Raw genomic sequence first — 15,928 nt, 5'->3', positions numbered from 1 at the left:
ACAGGTCATTTTTTACAGAATTTGATTTCAAACTCCTTACCACACATTTGGGCCCCTAGAATGCCAGGGCAGTATAACTACCCCACAAGTGACCCCATTTTGGAAAGAAGAGACCCCAAGGTATTCGCTGATGGGCATAGTGAGTTCATGGAAATTTTTTTTTTTTGTCACAAGTTAGTGGAATATGAGACTTTGTATGAAAAAAAAAAAAAAAAAAATCATCATTTTCCACTAAGTTGTGACAAAAAATAAAAAATTCTAGGAACTTGCCATGCCCCTTACGGAATACCTTGGGGTGTCTTCTTTCCAAAATGGGGTCACTTGTGGGGTAGTTATACTGCCCTGGCATTTTCCAGGGGCCCTAATGTGTGGTAAGTAGGTAAATGACCTGTGAAATCCGAAAGGTGCTCTTTGGAATGTGGGCCCCTTTGCCCACCTAGGCTGCAAAAAAGTGTCACACATCTGGTATCTCCGTACTCAGGAGAAGGTGGGGAATGTGTTTTGGGGTGTCATTTTACATATACCCATGCTGGGTGAGAGAAATATCTTGGCAAAAGACAACTTTTCCCATTTTTTTTATACAAAGTTGGCATTTGACCAAGATATTTATCTCACCCAGCATGGGTATATGTAAAATGACACCCCAAAACATATTCCCCAACTTCTGCTGAATACGGAGATACCACATGTGTGACACTTTTTTGCAGCCTAGGTGGGCAAAGGTGCCCAAATTCCTTTTAGGAGGGCATTTTTAGACATTTGGATACCAGACTTCTTCTCACGCTTTGGGGCCCCTAAAATGCCAGGGCAGTATAAATACCCCACATGTGACCCCATTTTGGAAAGAAGACACCCCAAGGTATTCAATGAGGGGCATGGCGAGTTCATTGAAAAAAAAAAATTTTGGCACAAGTTAGCGGAAATTGATTTTTTGGATTTTGTTCTCACAAAGTCTCCCTTTCCGCTAACTTGGGACAAAAATTTCAATCTTTCATGGACTCAATATGCCCCTCAGCGAATACCTTGGGGTGTCTTCTTTCCAAAATGGTGTTATTTGTGGGGTGTTTGTACTGCCCTGGCATTTGAGGGTCTCCGCAATCATTACATGTATGCCCAGCATTAGGAGTTTCTGCTATTCTCCTTATATTGAGCATACGGGTAATGAGATTTTTTTTTTCCGTTCAGCCTCTGGGCTGAAAGAAAAAAATGAACGGCACAGATTTCTTCATTCGCATCGATCAATGTGGATGAAAAAATCTCTGCCAAAAAAAGAAAAAGGAGGGGAAAGGCGTCTGCCAGGACATAGGAGCTCCGCCCAACATCCATACCCACTTCAGCTCGTATGCCCTGGCAAACCCGATTTCTCCATTCACATCAATCGATGTGGATGAATAAATCATTGCCGGGATTTTTTTTTTTTTATATATACAAAGTGTTTGCCAAAGTATATGAACACCGCCACCTCCTCAGCTCATATGCCTCGGCAAACATATCTTTTACTGCAGAGGAGAAATCTCGTCTTGCAGCGCCGCATACACCGACTTGCGTGTAATCTGACAGCAGCGCAATGCTTCTGTCCGAATGCACATCAGTGCTGCAGCTGGTCGATCGGTTGGTCCACCTGGAAGGTAAAAAAAACAAAACAAAAAAGAAAAAACCAGGCCGCAAAGCAATAACTTTATTAACTTTAGAACAGAACATATTAACTTTTTTAAACTTTTTTAACTTTTTTACTTACCGGTAATTTTTTTTTTGTTTAGTTTTTTTTACCTTTATAGAACAAACCTCTCCTTCCCCATGGGACAATGTGCAAAGCGCAAATCGCCCAAAGATGTGGCGAAGTACGTTATGCACTTTATCCCAGGTGAAAGGAGAGGTTTGCAGCAGCTGAGAGTAAAAGGGCCCTAATAGCCCTGTGTGCCTGTCCTGTGAGATGCAATCCCTATGCTAGGTGTACCTGTGTGTGGTACTTCCGGAAACACTCTCCATAGCATAGGGCAGGGTGGTCCGGACAGTCAGGACAGAAATAGCGGGTGTCACGCCTTATTCCACTCCTGCTACAGACACGACATCTTTTTCGGGGTGACGGTTGGGTTGAGGTACCAGGAACGACACTGGGGAAATGTCGCTCGTGTAGACGGCTAACTACACTGGGGGATGGGGCCACGGAACCTCCTGGGTAAAGGAGGTTCTCGATGATCTCTTCCTGGAATTTGAGGAAAGATCGTGTTCTCCCAGCCTTACTGTAGAGAACAAAACTATTGTAGAGCGCCAATTGAATTAAATATACAGACACCTTCTTATACCAGCGTCTGGTTCTGCGGGAAACTAAATACGGAGACAACATCTGGTCATTGAAGTCCACCCCTCCCATGAGCGCATTATAGTCGTGGACACAGAGGGGCTTTTCAATGACACGGGTTGCTCGCTCAATTTGGATTGTCGTGTCTGCGTGAATGGAGGAGAGCATGTAAACGTCACGCTTGTCTCTCCATTTCACCGCGAGCAGTTCTTCGTTACACAAGGCAGCCCTCTCCCCCCTTGCAAGACGGGTGGTTACAAGCCGTTGGGGGAAGCCCACGCGACTAGTTCGCGCGGTGCCACAGGCGCAAATCCATTCTAGAAACAAATGCCTAAAGAGGGCCACACTTGTGTAAAAATTGTCCACATAAAGATGGTACCCCTTGCCGAATAAGGGTGACACCAAGTCCCAGACTGTCTTCCCACTGCTCCCCAGGTAGTCAGGGCAACCGACCGGCTCCAGGGTCTGATCTTTTCCCTCATAGATCCGAAATTTGTGGGTATAGCCTGTGGCCCTTTCACAGAGCTTATACAATTTGACCCCATACCGGGCACGCTTGCTTGGGATGTACTGTTTGAAGCCAAGGCGCCCGGTAAAATGTATTAGGGACTCGTCTACGCAGATGTTTTGCTCGGGGGTATACAAATCTGCAAATTTCTGGTTGAAATGGTCTATGAGGGGCCGAATTTTGTGGAGCCGGTCAAAAGCTGGGTGGCCTCTGGGACGGGAGGTGGTGTTGTCGCTAAAATGCAGGAAACGGAGGATGGCCTCAAATGGTGCCCTGGACATAGCAGCAGAGAACATGGGCATGTGATGAATCGGGTGCGTTGACCAATATGACCGCAATTCATGCTTTTTTGTCAGGCCCATGTTGAGGAGAAGGCCCAAAAAATTTTTAATTTCGGAAACTTGGACTGGTTTCCACCGGAAAGGCTGGGCATAAAAGCTTCCCGGGTTGGCGGATATAAATTGTGTGGCATACTGGTTGGTCTCTGCCACGACTAAGTCCAAGAGCTCCGCAGTCAAGAACAGCTCAAAAAATCCCAGGGCCGAACCGATTTGAGCCGTCTCAACCCGAACTCCAGACTGGGCGGTGAAAGGGGGAACTACAGGTGCGGCTGAAGTTGGTGACTGCCAATCAGGGTTTGCCAGCACCTCAGGGATTCTAGGGGCTCTACGGGCCTGTCTGTGCGGTGGCTGCGACGGGGTAACTACTGCACGTGCCACCGTACCAGCTTCAACTGCCCTTCTGGTGCTCGCCACGTCACCATGTTGTACGGCAGTGCTGGTACTAGGTCCAGGGAGGGCTGCGCTGCTGGTGTATGCCTCACCACGTGATCCGGCAGCGACAGCCCCACTCTGCTGCTCTTGAAGCGGATCCTGCATAACCTGTGGTCTAGCGACACGGGGCCGGGTACGCCTGGTGCTGCCAGGGACCTCCACCTCCTCGTCCGAACTTTGGGTCAGAGAGCCACTGCTTTCCACAGGTTCATATTCTGACCCGCTAGATTCATCAGATGAGGGTTCCCACTCCTCATCCGACTGGGTCAGAATCCTGTAGGCCTCTTCAGAAGAATACCCCCTGTTTGACATTTTGGACTACTAAATTTAGGGGTATTCCCTGAGACTACCCAAGAAAAAAAGCAAGCCTGTCTTACAAAGGGGAGGCTAGCGAAGTACCAGAGGCCGCTGCGGTTGATAAAAAATATCAAAACAGATTTTTTTATCGCCGCAGTGCGTGTAAAATGAATGTGCAGTGATCAAAAAATATATATTTTTTGTCACTGCGGTGGGGCGGGCGTGGGTGAACGCACGTGTGGGCGACCGATCAGGCCTGATCGGGCAAACACTGCGTTTTGGGTGGAGGGCGAACTAAAGTGACACTAATACTATTATAGATCTGACCGTGATCAGTTTTGATCACTTACAGATACTATAAAAGTACAAATGCTGATTAGCGATACGCTATTCAGCGAATAAAAGTGACTGCGGTGCGGTGGGGTGGGCGCTAACTGACGCTAACTACCTAACCAAGGGGCCTAAACTATCCCTAAAACCTAACAGCCAATACTAGTGAAAAAAAAAAAGTGACAGTTTACACTGATCACTTTTTTTCCTTTCACTGGTGATTGACAGGGGCGATCAAAGGGGTGATCAAAGGGTTAATTGGGGTGCAGGGGGGTGATCAGGGGCTACAGTGAAGTGTTTGGTGTACTCACAGTGATGTCTGCTTCTCTGCTGGATCCAACCGACGAAAAGGACCAGCAGAGGAGCAGAGAAGCCATATAACAGATCATATTTACTAATATGATCTGTTATATGGCTTGTGATTGGATTTTTTAAAAATCGCCAGCCTGCCAGCCAATGATCATTGCGTATATGCGTGACTGTGCGCAGCGCTGCCACCTCCGGAACGCGAATCTGCGTACAGCGGTCCGGAGGTGGTTAAAGGGGTTGTCTCACTTCAGCAAATAGCATTTATTATGTAGAGAAAGTTAATACAAGGCACTAATGTATTGTGATTGTCCATATTGCCTCCTTTGCTGGCTGGATTCATTTTTCCATTACAGTATACACTGTTTGTTTCCATGATTACGACCACCCTGCAATCCAGGAACGATGGTCATGCTTGCACAATTCCGGAAAACACGCTGGCCTCTCCGATGGACAGGACCATGGGCGCTCACATAGGCTGGTGCTTTTTTCTATAGTGTGCAAGCACGACCATCACTGATGGGGTGCAGGGTGGTCGTAACCATGGAAACAAGCAGTGTATAATGTGATGGAAAAATGAATCCAGCCAACAAAGGAGGCAATATGGACAATCACAATACATTAGTAAGTGCCTCGTATTAACTTTCTCTACATGATAAATGCTATTTGCTGAAGTGAGACATCCTCTTTAACTTGTATTGTTGATTTATCCAAAGTTTGTAGAAACAAGGCTGGGTAGCTACATTCATTCCTGATATTTATCTCTATGAAAATCAAGAAAAAGAAACTGCTCCTGTGATGTCAGTAGTAGTCATGACACATTAGTCATACATGTACTTATGGTACTTTGGAACTGACAGCAGAGACTATGCTGATGTTCACATCTGGGTTGGAGGCTCCGTTCGGGGTTTCCGTCACTGATTTTATCATACTGTAATTAGCGGATAGAAAAGTCCTGCATGCTGGAGTTTTTTTCTCCACTAAATAACCATTCTCTCAAATGGTCAGTTATGAGCTGAATCCATCGCTTCTGTTATTTTCGTTGTTCTGTTTCTGTAACAGAGAACAACAGAAATAAAGAACCCTGATGTGAAAGAGCCCATACTGAGCTCATATTATATATCAGCACAATCTCCTGTTCTGACCCTACTGTTTGCAGGGGTACCCTTATTTCTCCCCTCCCTTTTTATGTGATGTATACCATGAACATCTGTGTTAAAAGAAAGAATTACCGGTAACCCTTTAAGGACTAGGACATTTTTTACTTTTGCTTTTTTCTTCCATGCTTCCACGAGTCTTTTTACTTTTCCGTTCATACATCCTTAGGAGGGTTTATTTTTAGCAGGGCAAGTTGTATTTTTTAATGGCATAATTTAAATCACAGTGTATTGAAGAATGGGAAAAAATTTGTTGTCAGGTGAAATAAAAAAATGCATTTCAGATATACGGTAGTTTTTTGGGTTTTGTTTTTATGGTGTTTATTATACATACTATGGAAGAGAGCGGAGATGGCACATGCTGAAGCACACAGCCTTTCTCTTAGGCCCCTTTCACACGGGAGAGAATTCTGCGCGGGTGCAATGCGTGAGGTGAACGCATTGCACCCGCACTGATTTCGGATCCATTCCCTTCAATGGGGCTGTGTACATGAGCGGTGATTTTCACGCATCACTTGTGCATTGCGTGCAAATCGCAGCAAGCTCTATATTGTGCGTTTTTCACGCAACGCAGGCCCCATAGAAGAGAATGGGGCTGCGTGAAAATCGCAAGCATCCGCAAGCAAGTGTGGATGCGGTGCAATTTTCACGCATGGTTGCTAGGAGACGATCGGGTTGGGGACCCGATCTTTATTATTTTCCCTTAAACCATGGTTATATGGGAAAATAATAGCATTCTTAATACAGAATGCTTAGTAAAATGTCTATTGAGGGGTTAAAAATAATAAACAAATTTAACTCACCACATCAACTTGATAGCGTAGCGGATCTCTTCTTCTTTGTACTTTCTTCAGGACCCGGCTAAAGGACCTTTGATGACGTCACTGCGCTCAGTGGTGATGGACCACGTGATGAGAGCAGTGACATCATCAAAGGTCCTTTAGCCAGGTCCTGAAGTAGAAAGAAGAGGAGATCCGCTACACGATCAAGTGGATGGGGTGAGTTAAATTTGTTTATTATTTTTAACCCCTCAATGGACATTTTACTAAACATTCTGTATTAAGAATGCTATTATTTTGGGGGCGTGACCAACTTCCGGTATGAGCGCACGCTTTTGAGCGCCGCTCCGAGTCCCGAACAAAATCCTCCTTCATCCTGATTACTAAACAGCCGCAAATATAGAGTGGCAAGTGCAGAAACGGAGGGGGATCACCCGGAGAAGCAAAATGAGCCCAAGCAAGGCGCAGGCGGCGGCTGAACGGCTCAAAGAATTTGCTAGAGCCGAGAACCAACATGGTGCCTCATCTCCTTCTAATCCGCGCGCACATGCGACTCGCGGCAACCCCACCCTGCAGCAAGATCCTCAAAGTGAGGAAGAACCCGAGCTCTCACCTAAAGCAGCCAATGAGCAGCTGATGACTGCAATCTCTATGTGCTAGACCTCCCTCACAAGCAAAATTGAGGAGGTTAAAGTAGATGTTGGGCTCCTCAGGCATGATGTGCAGCAGCTGAGGGAAAGAGCGAGACAGACAGAGCACAGGGTGTCAGAGTTGGAAGATATCACCCGACCAATGCAGGCTAAACTTTCGGATCTGGAGCAGAAAGTCCAGTTGTGGCAGCAAAAATGTGACAATTTGGATTACAGATCCAGACGTAACAACATCCGAATCTTGGGCCTTCCGGAGAGGGCTGAAGGAATGGATACGGCGTCCTTCATAGAAAATTGGTTCAAGACCACATTCCCTGGTGCCGCGTTCTCAGCGACATACGCCGTGGAGAGGGCTCACAGAGTCGCGGCAAGACCTCCCCCACCGGGGGCTCCCTCCAGACCCCTGCTAGCCAGACTCCTAAACTGGAAGGACAGGGATCTGCTGCTCAACTTGGCAAGAACCGCGCAGAACTTATCTTATAATAACTCCAGGATTTCGCTATTCCCTGATTTTTCGGCTGAGTTACAGAAAAAGAGATCCACCTTCGTGGCTGTCAAGAGGAAGCTACGTGAGCTGAATGTCCAATATTCCATGTCGTATCCTGCACGGCTCCGGATTGTAGATGGCGGGAAATCCCTATTTTTCACAGATCCAAGGGAAGTCAATGAATGGGTAGCCAGCAGACCGAGACACTGATCTGAGGAGTTTTGGGGTCTACACTACACTTACCTATTCCAAGTCGACCTGTCACAGATTTTAACCTGTTCAAAGCTGGACTCCGCTCACAGAATCATTCCTTTGGTATCGTATGACCATCATGGCTCCCCATTAGGGATATGCGGAGTGTTAAGTTTTCTGTAATGTTTTAATTCCTGCACTCGTATTAGTTGATATTTGGCTGTTTAGTTGTACATGGCCACGGGTCTCACCCGGCGAATACCTGCACTGGGTTAACATCTATGTACACCGTGCAGATCCCCGTATATATGGTCACGCATGATGCGGGCCTTGAACCTGCTCTTTATCTGATGTTCTTGACATTAAGTTGTTTTTTTATTTTTACATGTTTGTTATGGTGGTACTTTAACATTCCCTGGAAAAGTATGACGCAGTTATATAGGGTGGGTGGCAGAGATAAGGGATCCGAGAATCTATTTAAAGAAACATTACTTATGCAATTCATGGGATTTAGGATAGCATGGCGGGACTAACAGTCATGTCATGGAATGTGAGAGGTTTGGGTGGACCTAGGAAGAGGATAGCGGTGTTTTCGCATGTGCGTCGGCTTGCTCCACATATCCTGGGTTTGCAAGAGACCCACTTAACATTAGAGACGGGCAACAGAATAAAGAAGCCGTGGGTACAGTAGAGCGCCAATGCATATGGGAACTCGTACTCAAGAGGGGTAGCGGTTTTAATACATAGCAGCCTGAGATAGGAAATGCAGAGGCTTGTAGTGGATCCAGACTGACGGTACATATTTGTGTATGCATATGTCAACTGTACTCCATACGTCATTATTAATGTGTATAATCCTCCGCCGGCAAGCACATCTGTCCTGCAGGCTGTAGTGAGCTTTGTAGTGCAGTATCTGAATGTCAGATTAATATGTATGGGGGACTTTAATATGCTAATGAACTCAGATTTAGACCGTTTTCAGAGCCTGGCAAGAGATGAGGTGACAACTAGTTCAACTTCAGCACTTCTGAAAGTGGCCACTGAAATGGGATGGCTTGACTTATGGCGGGAAAGACATCCCCTAACGGAGCAGTACTCTTGCTTCACCCCTTCTAGAGGTGCATTGTCCAGGATAGATTACATCATGGGTAACGCACTAACCCTTACTGAATTGGAGTATTGAGTACTGCCCGCAGGGGCCCTCTGACCACGCTCCGCTGTTAGCAAGGTTCTTACTGTTGGATGGTCGGGAGAGAGGGAACAAGATGCGTATACATCCCTTTTGGCTCACCCTAATAGGATCTAATGATCGGATTCCGGATCAACTTCATATGTTTTTTGAGGTGCAGGGAGACACAACAGACGAGCTACTAATCTGGGAAACGTTAAAAGCTTACTTAAGGGGTTGCATTAAATCATCCATAGCATTTATTAAAAGAGAGTCCCACTGTAGGGAAGTAGAGCTTCAGGAGACTTGCAAGGTAGCCGAGAATGCTTTTATTGGAAACCCCTCTGAGGTTAATAGGCTAGACATGCAGCACCTACAAGAAAAGAGCGATCGCAAACTTTTCTTTCTTAAACAACAGTCTTTTGAGCAGGGAGGTCAGGCAGGTAAGCTACTGGCCCATATTGCCCGGAATAATTCCTCAGCCCCTCCAGTCCTGCGCATCAGAGAGATAAAAGAAAAGTCGCTGGACATTCTTGCTAGATTCCAAGAATTCTATCAAGAATTATATAGTTCAGTGTCACATTACTCGCCCCAGGAGCTTGCAACATACTTACAGGAGGTGACAAATCCCCAATTGTGTGCTGAGGATAGAGAAATGCTTGAGAGGGATTTTACACTAGAAGAAATACAAGATGCCATGCGAGGACTGACAACTGGAAAGGCACCCGGCCCTGATGGCATCCCGATTGAGGTATACAATAGATATGGTGACATTTTGGCCCCTAGAATGAGGAACATGCTGCAGGCGGCTAAGACTCAACAGAAACTGCCAGACTCATTTTATGATGCCACCATAGTGGTCATCTTGAAACCAGATAAAGACCCTTTAGAATGTGGTTCGTACAGACCCATATCCTTGTTAAACCTAGATTATAAGGTTCTTACGAAAATAATTGCCAATAGATTAAACAGGGTAGTCGCATCTATTGTACACCAGGATCAATCTGGATTCATGCCGGGGAGGTCCACATCCAATAACATCAGGAGGGCGCAAGTTATCACGCAAATCGGTAAAGCCTTGGATAAGCCATGGGTCCTAGCTTCTTTGGACACGGCCAAAGCCTTTGACTCGGTGGAGTGGCCGTATCTACTGGAAGCACTAAAATGTTTTGGTTTTGGTCCGGTATTTGCCCAGTGGGTACAAATGTTATATAAGCAGCCTAAAGCGAATATACTGGTGAACGGCTCACACTCAGGTCATTTTGAACTAGGTAGAACAAGGCAAGGGTGCCCCCTGTCACCCCTCCTATTTGCAGTCGCAATAGAGCATTTAGCACTTAGACTGAGGCAGGATGGGGTCTACAGTGGAATCTCCTTAGGTGGCAGAGAGAACAGAGTCGGGCTATACGCTGACGACCTGATCCTTTTTATGGATAGGGCGGAACAGTCGCTACCTAGAGCAATTGAGTTAATTGAAATTTTTGCCCGTTTCTCTGGATTGCATTTTAATTGGTCCAAGTCGGCTCTGATGCCTCTTAGGCCTGAGGGCTGGCCTACGACATATTGCAATCTCCCAGTGGTAGACCGGTTTAAATACCTAGGTATCGCAATCTCTTCCTATTTCACTGATGGGGCGTCTGAACCTCATAAAGATGGTCCTTCTTCCCAAGGCTTTATATGTATTGGAACATGCTAGTACGACCGTCCCGAGAAGGTTCTTTGATCGCCTTCACTCTATGATGTCCGCCTTCATTTGGGGTGCGGCTAGAAGGAAGTAGGCGCTCCGTACTCTGCAGAGGCCTAAGTTGCAGGGGGGGGGGGGGGCGGCACTCCCAGACCTGTTCCTGTACTTCCTAGCGGGTCAGCTACGTTATATTAACTCCTGGGTCTCCTCGCAGCCTCTCCCCAATGCAGAGTTCTATCTACAGGACTTCCTCCAGATACATTCCCTATGGCCAGTACTGGAAGATATTAGTCTGTTCCACGGAAGAGCCCTTCTACTACATAGGCTGGCCCATCAGGTTTGGGAGGCAGCTAAACTAAAATCTTACTCTGACCTGCCGGACGCAATACCCCTTTGGGAAAACCCTATGTTTCAGCATTTGAGTAGACATGATGGCGCTGCGATGTGGAAGGATCATGGGATACTGACCCTGGGGGACTTATATGAGGGAGGATCCTTGAGATCCTTTTCTCAAATCCAGGATAAATCTGATATTCTGAGACACATGTTCTTCAGGTATCTACAGATTAGACATGCCCTCTCTGCGCAGTTTGGTAGAGGCTCTAGAAAGATCTCCAACTATCCATTGATTGGAGTGCTGTCCACACAAGGTCCTAGAGGTCTCATATTGGCTATCTAAACACACCTCATAACCACGAAAATGATCACGTCCCCTCTGACCGTAGAAGACAAGTGGAGGAATTGCATTCCATCCCTTTCCGAGACAGAATGAACCGAGGCGTTAGCAGCTCCTACAAGAGTTTCTCCCTTGGTCAATAATAAGATGATACAGCTACATATACGCCATAGAAGCTATCTTACTCCTAGCAGGTTGTTTAGAATGGGTAGGATGGAGAACGACAACTGCCTAAGAGGTCATCAGGCCAATGCCAACTTCTGGCATATGATGTGGGAATGTAGACTCATACAAAGTTTTTGGAGAGATGTGACATCCTTATTGTCAGATTTAGTGCCAGGTACTGTTCCCCTTTGTCCTAAGATGTGCCTGTTGGGAATTATAGATGAGGAGCAGTGGTCTCATCACCACAGGATATTCCTGGAAGAAACTTTATTCCTGGCTAGGAAGGCGATAGCCCTTAGGTGGATGGCTGATAGGATGACTAATGTTAACCACTGGAAGCAGGTAGTAAATCAGATTATTCCTCTAGAAAAAGTAGTTTACATACACAGGGGGTGCCCTCAGAAATTTGAGAAAGTGTGGGGGGAGTGGTGTGCGTCCACTAATACGCTAAATTCTCGATGAGATCTCATATCTATATATCTATGTAGGTTTTTATGGGAAATGTAGAATTTTTATGTAATCAATAGCCATCTGTGATGTCCCTGAAATGTCTAGTGTGAAACTGTTTTAGGAATTGTAACGGTAACTGTCAGAAACCCTGCTGCGTCCAGGGGGAATTATATCCAGAATAATGTACCACGAAATGTTTTATTTCTTATGATTGTCTTATGTCAATTTGTATGTTGACTTTGTATTTTCCTTTATTGGATTTATTGACATGTCAAAAATGTAATGTACATTACTATTGCACCTTTATACTCCAATAAAACGAGTAAAAAAAAAAAAGAATGCTATTATTTTCCCTTATAACCATGTTATAAGGGAAAATAATAAAATCTACACAACACCGATCCCAAACCCCAAATTCTGTGAAGAAGTCCGGGTTCGGGTCTGGGTACCAAGCATGCCGATTTTTATCACGCGCGTGCAAAACGCATTAAAATGCTTTGCACTCGCGCAGAAAAAAAATCACGCATTTTCCCGCAACACACCAGCATCTTCTCCGGCCCTCACACGCGACGCCCGTGTGAAAGGGGCCTTAAAGGGGTTTCTGAGATTTTGATATTGATGGCCTATCCTCAAGATAGGTTATCAATATCAGATCGACAGGAGTCCAAATTCCCCAAGCGATAAGCTGACATCAAGTTCATCGGTCACATGGCCTAGACACAGCTCAGTCTCATTCAGGTGAATGGGGCTAAGCTGCAGTACCAAGTACAGCCACTATTCAATGGACTGCATCTTGCTTGGTAAGCTGCAAGGAGCTCAGCCTCTTCAAACAGTTGATCACCCAGAAAACCCTTTAAGGTTGTTGGGCCGACCATACAAGTTTTGACTGGCTGGCCAATCAGAGACTTGGGCCGGCGAGCTATGTAGGGCTCTGGATCGGCATCCAATCAAAGGTGTAGGTAGGAGATTTAACCCGGGCAATGACAATTGTGTATAGTGTCCTGGCTTGTGTTTGTGCTTCTGTGCTTTGTGCCTGAACTCAAGACCTCCGTCCCATATTCATTATAGTAAATGGGGCCGGAGCGGACGTTCGGCGGCATATATTGGCTAGCGTTAGTACAGATCCAGCAGGCTGTTTGCCTGCGAGACCCTGCTAAAAATAATGTGAAAGTAGCTTTAGGCCGCTTTTACAGTCAGTGTTTGATCAATTATTTCCATCAGTGATTGTGAGCCAAAACCAGGAGTGCAGCCGACACGGAAATAAGGTATAATGGAAAGATCAGGCGCAGGCCTCTTCATAACTTTGGCGCATCCAGCGCCAGTTCTAGACCATTTTCTATGCCTAAAACAGGCATAGAAAATGGTGAATGAGACGGACCTTCTGTCCCCTCCCCTTCACACAATTTTAGACTGTTTTAGGCGTAGAAAATGGTCTAAATGTAAGATAGCTTAGAACAGTGGTTCTTAACCTTGTTGGAGGTACTGAACCCCACCAGTTTCATATGCGCATTCACCGAACCCTTCTTAATTGGAAAAATTAAATATGATTTTTTTCAAATTCAAAACATAGGTATATATTTATACATAGGTGCACAAAGTGAATAAAACCATTAAAGAACAAAACCATTAAGAACAAAGAACAAAACCATTAAAACATGATTTTCACACAAAAATAAAAACATAATAATGAATATTTACTGCAAATCAGAGACCAGGTCAGAAATGCGCGGCTTTACCTTGGCAAGTGCCACTCTCATGTCATTTTTGCAATTAAGTCTGTTCCTTTTCTTCGTTTTTATGTCCAGCATCCTTGAAAAGGATTGCTCGCAAAGATATGTTGTAACAAACGGTATGAAAAACTCCAGAGCTTTCTTAGCAATAACAGGGTACGTTACCATTTGTTGACACCAAAACGTTGAGAGCGTTGTTGTTCTGAAGAGTTGCTGTTGAACCTGGCTCTGCTGAAGTTCAATGATTTCCTCAAGGTATTCATCATTGACATCTGTTGTCTCAACACTAAATGTGAACGGCTGTCTCACCCATGCTGGATATGACTCTCTTGTAGGGAAGTATCCATCAAGAGACGTTGCAAGCTCATCTAAGTGCGTCGCAATTGCTTGCTTCAGTTCCGTGGGTACAGAAATGTCTCCGATTCCAGATACATCTTCGATCTTACTTACACAGTCATCTAGCAGGGGAAAGTTTGCGAAGTTATCATTCTCTATTCGTCGTTTCCATAACAGTAGCTTTTTTTGAAAAGCCTTCAGGTTTTCTTCCGCTTCGATGATGTTGACTCCACCGCCCTGCATCTGTTGATTGAGATGATTTAGAGCTGCAAAGATATCAGTCATGTACGCTAAAATGAGAATGAACTCAGAATCTTTGAAGCAATCTGCATGACAATGTTGGTGCTCTTGCAAAAACAGGGCTAATTCCACACGCACGGCAAAAACACGATTCAACACCTGTCCCCGGGATAACCACCGAACGTTGGAATGGTACAGAAGTACCTCAAATTCAGATCCCATTTCTTTACACAGCTCCCTGAAGATGCGGTGCCTCAGAGCACTATTTCGCACATAGTTCACACATTCCACTACAATTTTTAATACTTCTGCCAGTTTTGGAGGCAAGGTTTTTGTTGCCAATGCATGCCTATGCAGAAAACAATGCGTAACAATGATGTGTGGTGCATCGGCTTTCACTAGCGCACCAAAACCAGACTTTCTTCCCAGCATGGCTGGAGCTCCATCCGAACAAACTGCAGAAACCATATCCCACGAAAGATTGTTGTCTTTGAAGAAGTCATCCACAAGTTTCTTCACATCGGCTGCCTTAGTTGTTGTTGTAAGAGGCTTACAAAATAAAAACTCTTCCTTTATCACGTCGTCTTTCACATAGCGCACGAATACTGCAAGCTGGCTTAGATTGGAGACGTCTGTGGTCTTGTCGAGTTGAAGGCTGAATTTTGCCGGGCTTGAAATCAGATCTGCAAATATTTGAGCCAAGATGTCTTTACTCATGTCCTCTATTCTGTCGCTGATGGTGTCATTTGAAAGAGGAATTTGGGATAACTTAACTTCAGCCGCTTTTCCCAGCATGATATTCGCCATCTTCAACACAGCTGGTTTTATGAGTGTTTCACCAATGGTGTGGGGTTTACCCTGCTTTGCGATCAGGTAAGCAACTTCGTACGATGCTATGAGGATCGGTTTGTTGATGGGTACAAAGCCGAGAACAGGCAGACTAGCTTTTTCATTGAATCTGGCTCTCCTCACCTTGAATTCAGCGAGCGTTGTGTTCTTGTATTTTCCATCTCCATGCAGCTTAAGGAAGTGTTCTCTTAGTTTTGCCGGTGCTAGACTAGAATTGCTCAACTTGGCATTGCAAATCATACAGTTAGGACGCTGACTCCCATCACGTTCCGTTATACATGTGAATCCATATTGTACATATTCGTCCGACCACTTTCTTTTTTTGCTCGACATAGTTAGTATGAAGGGATAGGCCAAGCGATGTTGCGTGATCACCTGCAGCCAATGATGGACAAGCGGGGCGAGTCGGGTGTGTGTCTTGACCTCCAGGGCCGGACTGGGGATACAAAGCAGCCCTGGGAAAAAAAATCTATGTCAGCCCCATAAGTCACTGCGCCTAATATACTACTGCCCCCCCCCCTCTCCACTATCTAATACACTGCTGCCCCCTCCCCACCACCCCCAATACACTGCTGAACACCTTCCCACCCCCCTAATACACTGCTTATCCCCTCCCACCCCCTAATAAACTGCTGACCCCCCCTCCCAACCTCCTAATACACTACTGACCCCCAGCCTCCCAAATACACTGCTGACCCCCCAGTCCCTCAATACACTGCTGACCCCCTCCCAAAACAATCCCAGCCCCCCTAATACAATGATGACCCCCTTCCCAGCCCCCCTAATTCACTGCTGACCTCCCTCCTAGCCACCCCAATACACTGCTGACCCCCATCCTTGCCAACCCAA

The 15,928-nt window shown here is 45.7% G+C and overlaps 1 protein-coding gene across 1 annotated transcript; it reads right to left on the bottom strand.

Moving 5' to 3' along the window:
- Positions 1-13,618: 13,618 nt before the first annotated feature.
- On the bottom strand, positions 13,619-15,412 carry LOC121002456 (protein ZBED8-like). The gene has a single exon (XM_040433911.1). The coding sequence runs from the start codon at positions 15,410-15,412 to the stop codon at positions 13,619-13,621; it is 1,794 nt and encodes a 597-aa protein (XP_040289845.1).
- Positions 15,413-15,928: the final 516 nt, after the last annotated feature.

The sequence above is a fragment of the Bufo bufo genome, chromosome 5 (assembly GCF_905171765.1).
Source record: "Bufo bufo chromosome 5, aBufBuf1.1, whole genome shotgun sequence".
Lineage (NCBI taxonomy): Eukaryota > Metazoa > Chordata > Amphibia > Anura > Bufonidae > Bufo > Bufo bufo.
Note: the sequence above shows the minus strand (reverse complement) of the source record. Positions and strands in the feature narration are given on the sequence as shown.

Excerpts from the sequence above, each read along its gene's own strand:
- LOC121002456 (XM_040433911.1), bottom strand. The coding sequence starts at position 15,412 with ATGTCGAGCAAAAAAAGAAAGTGGTCGGACGAATATGTACAATATGGA.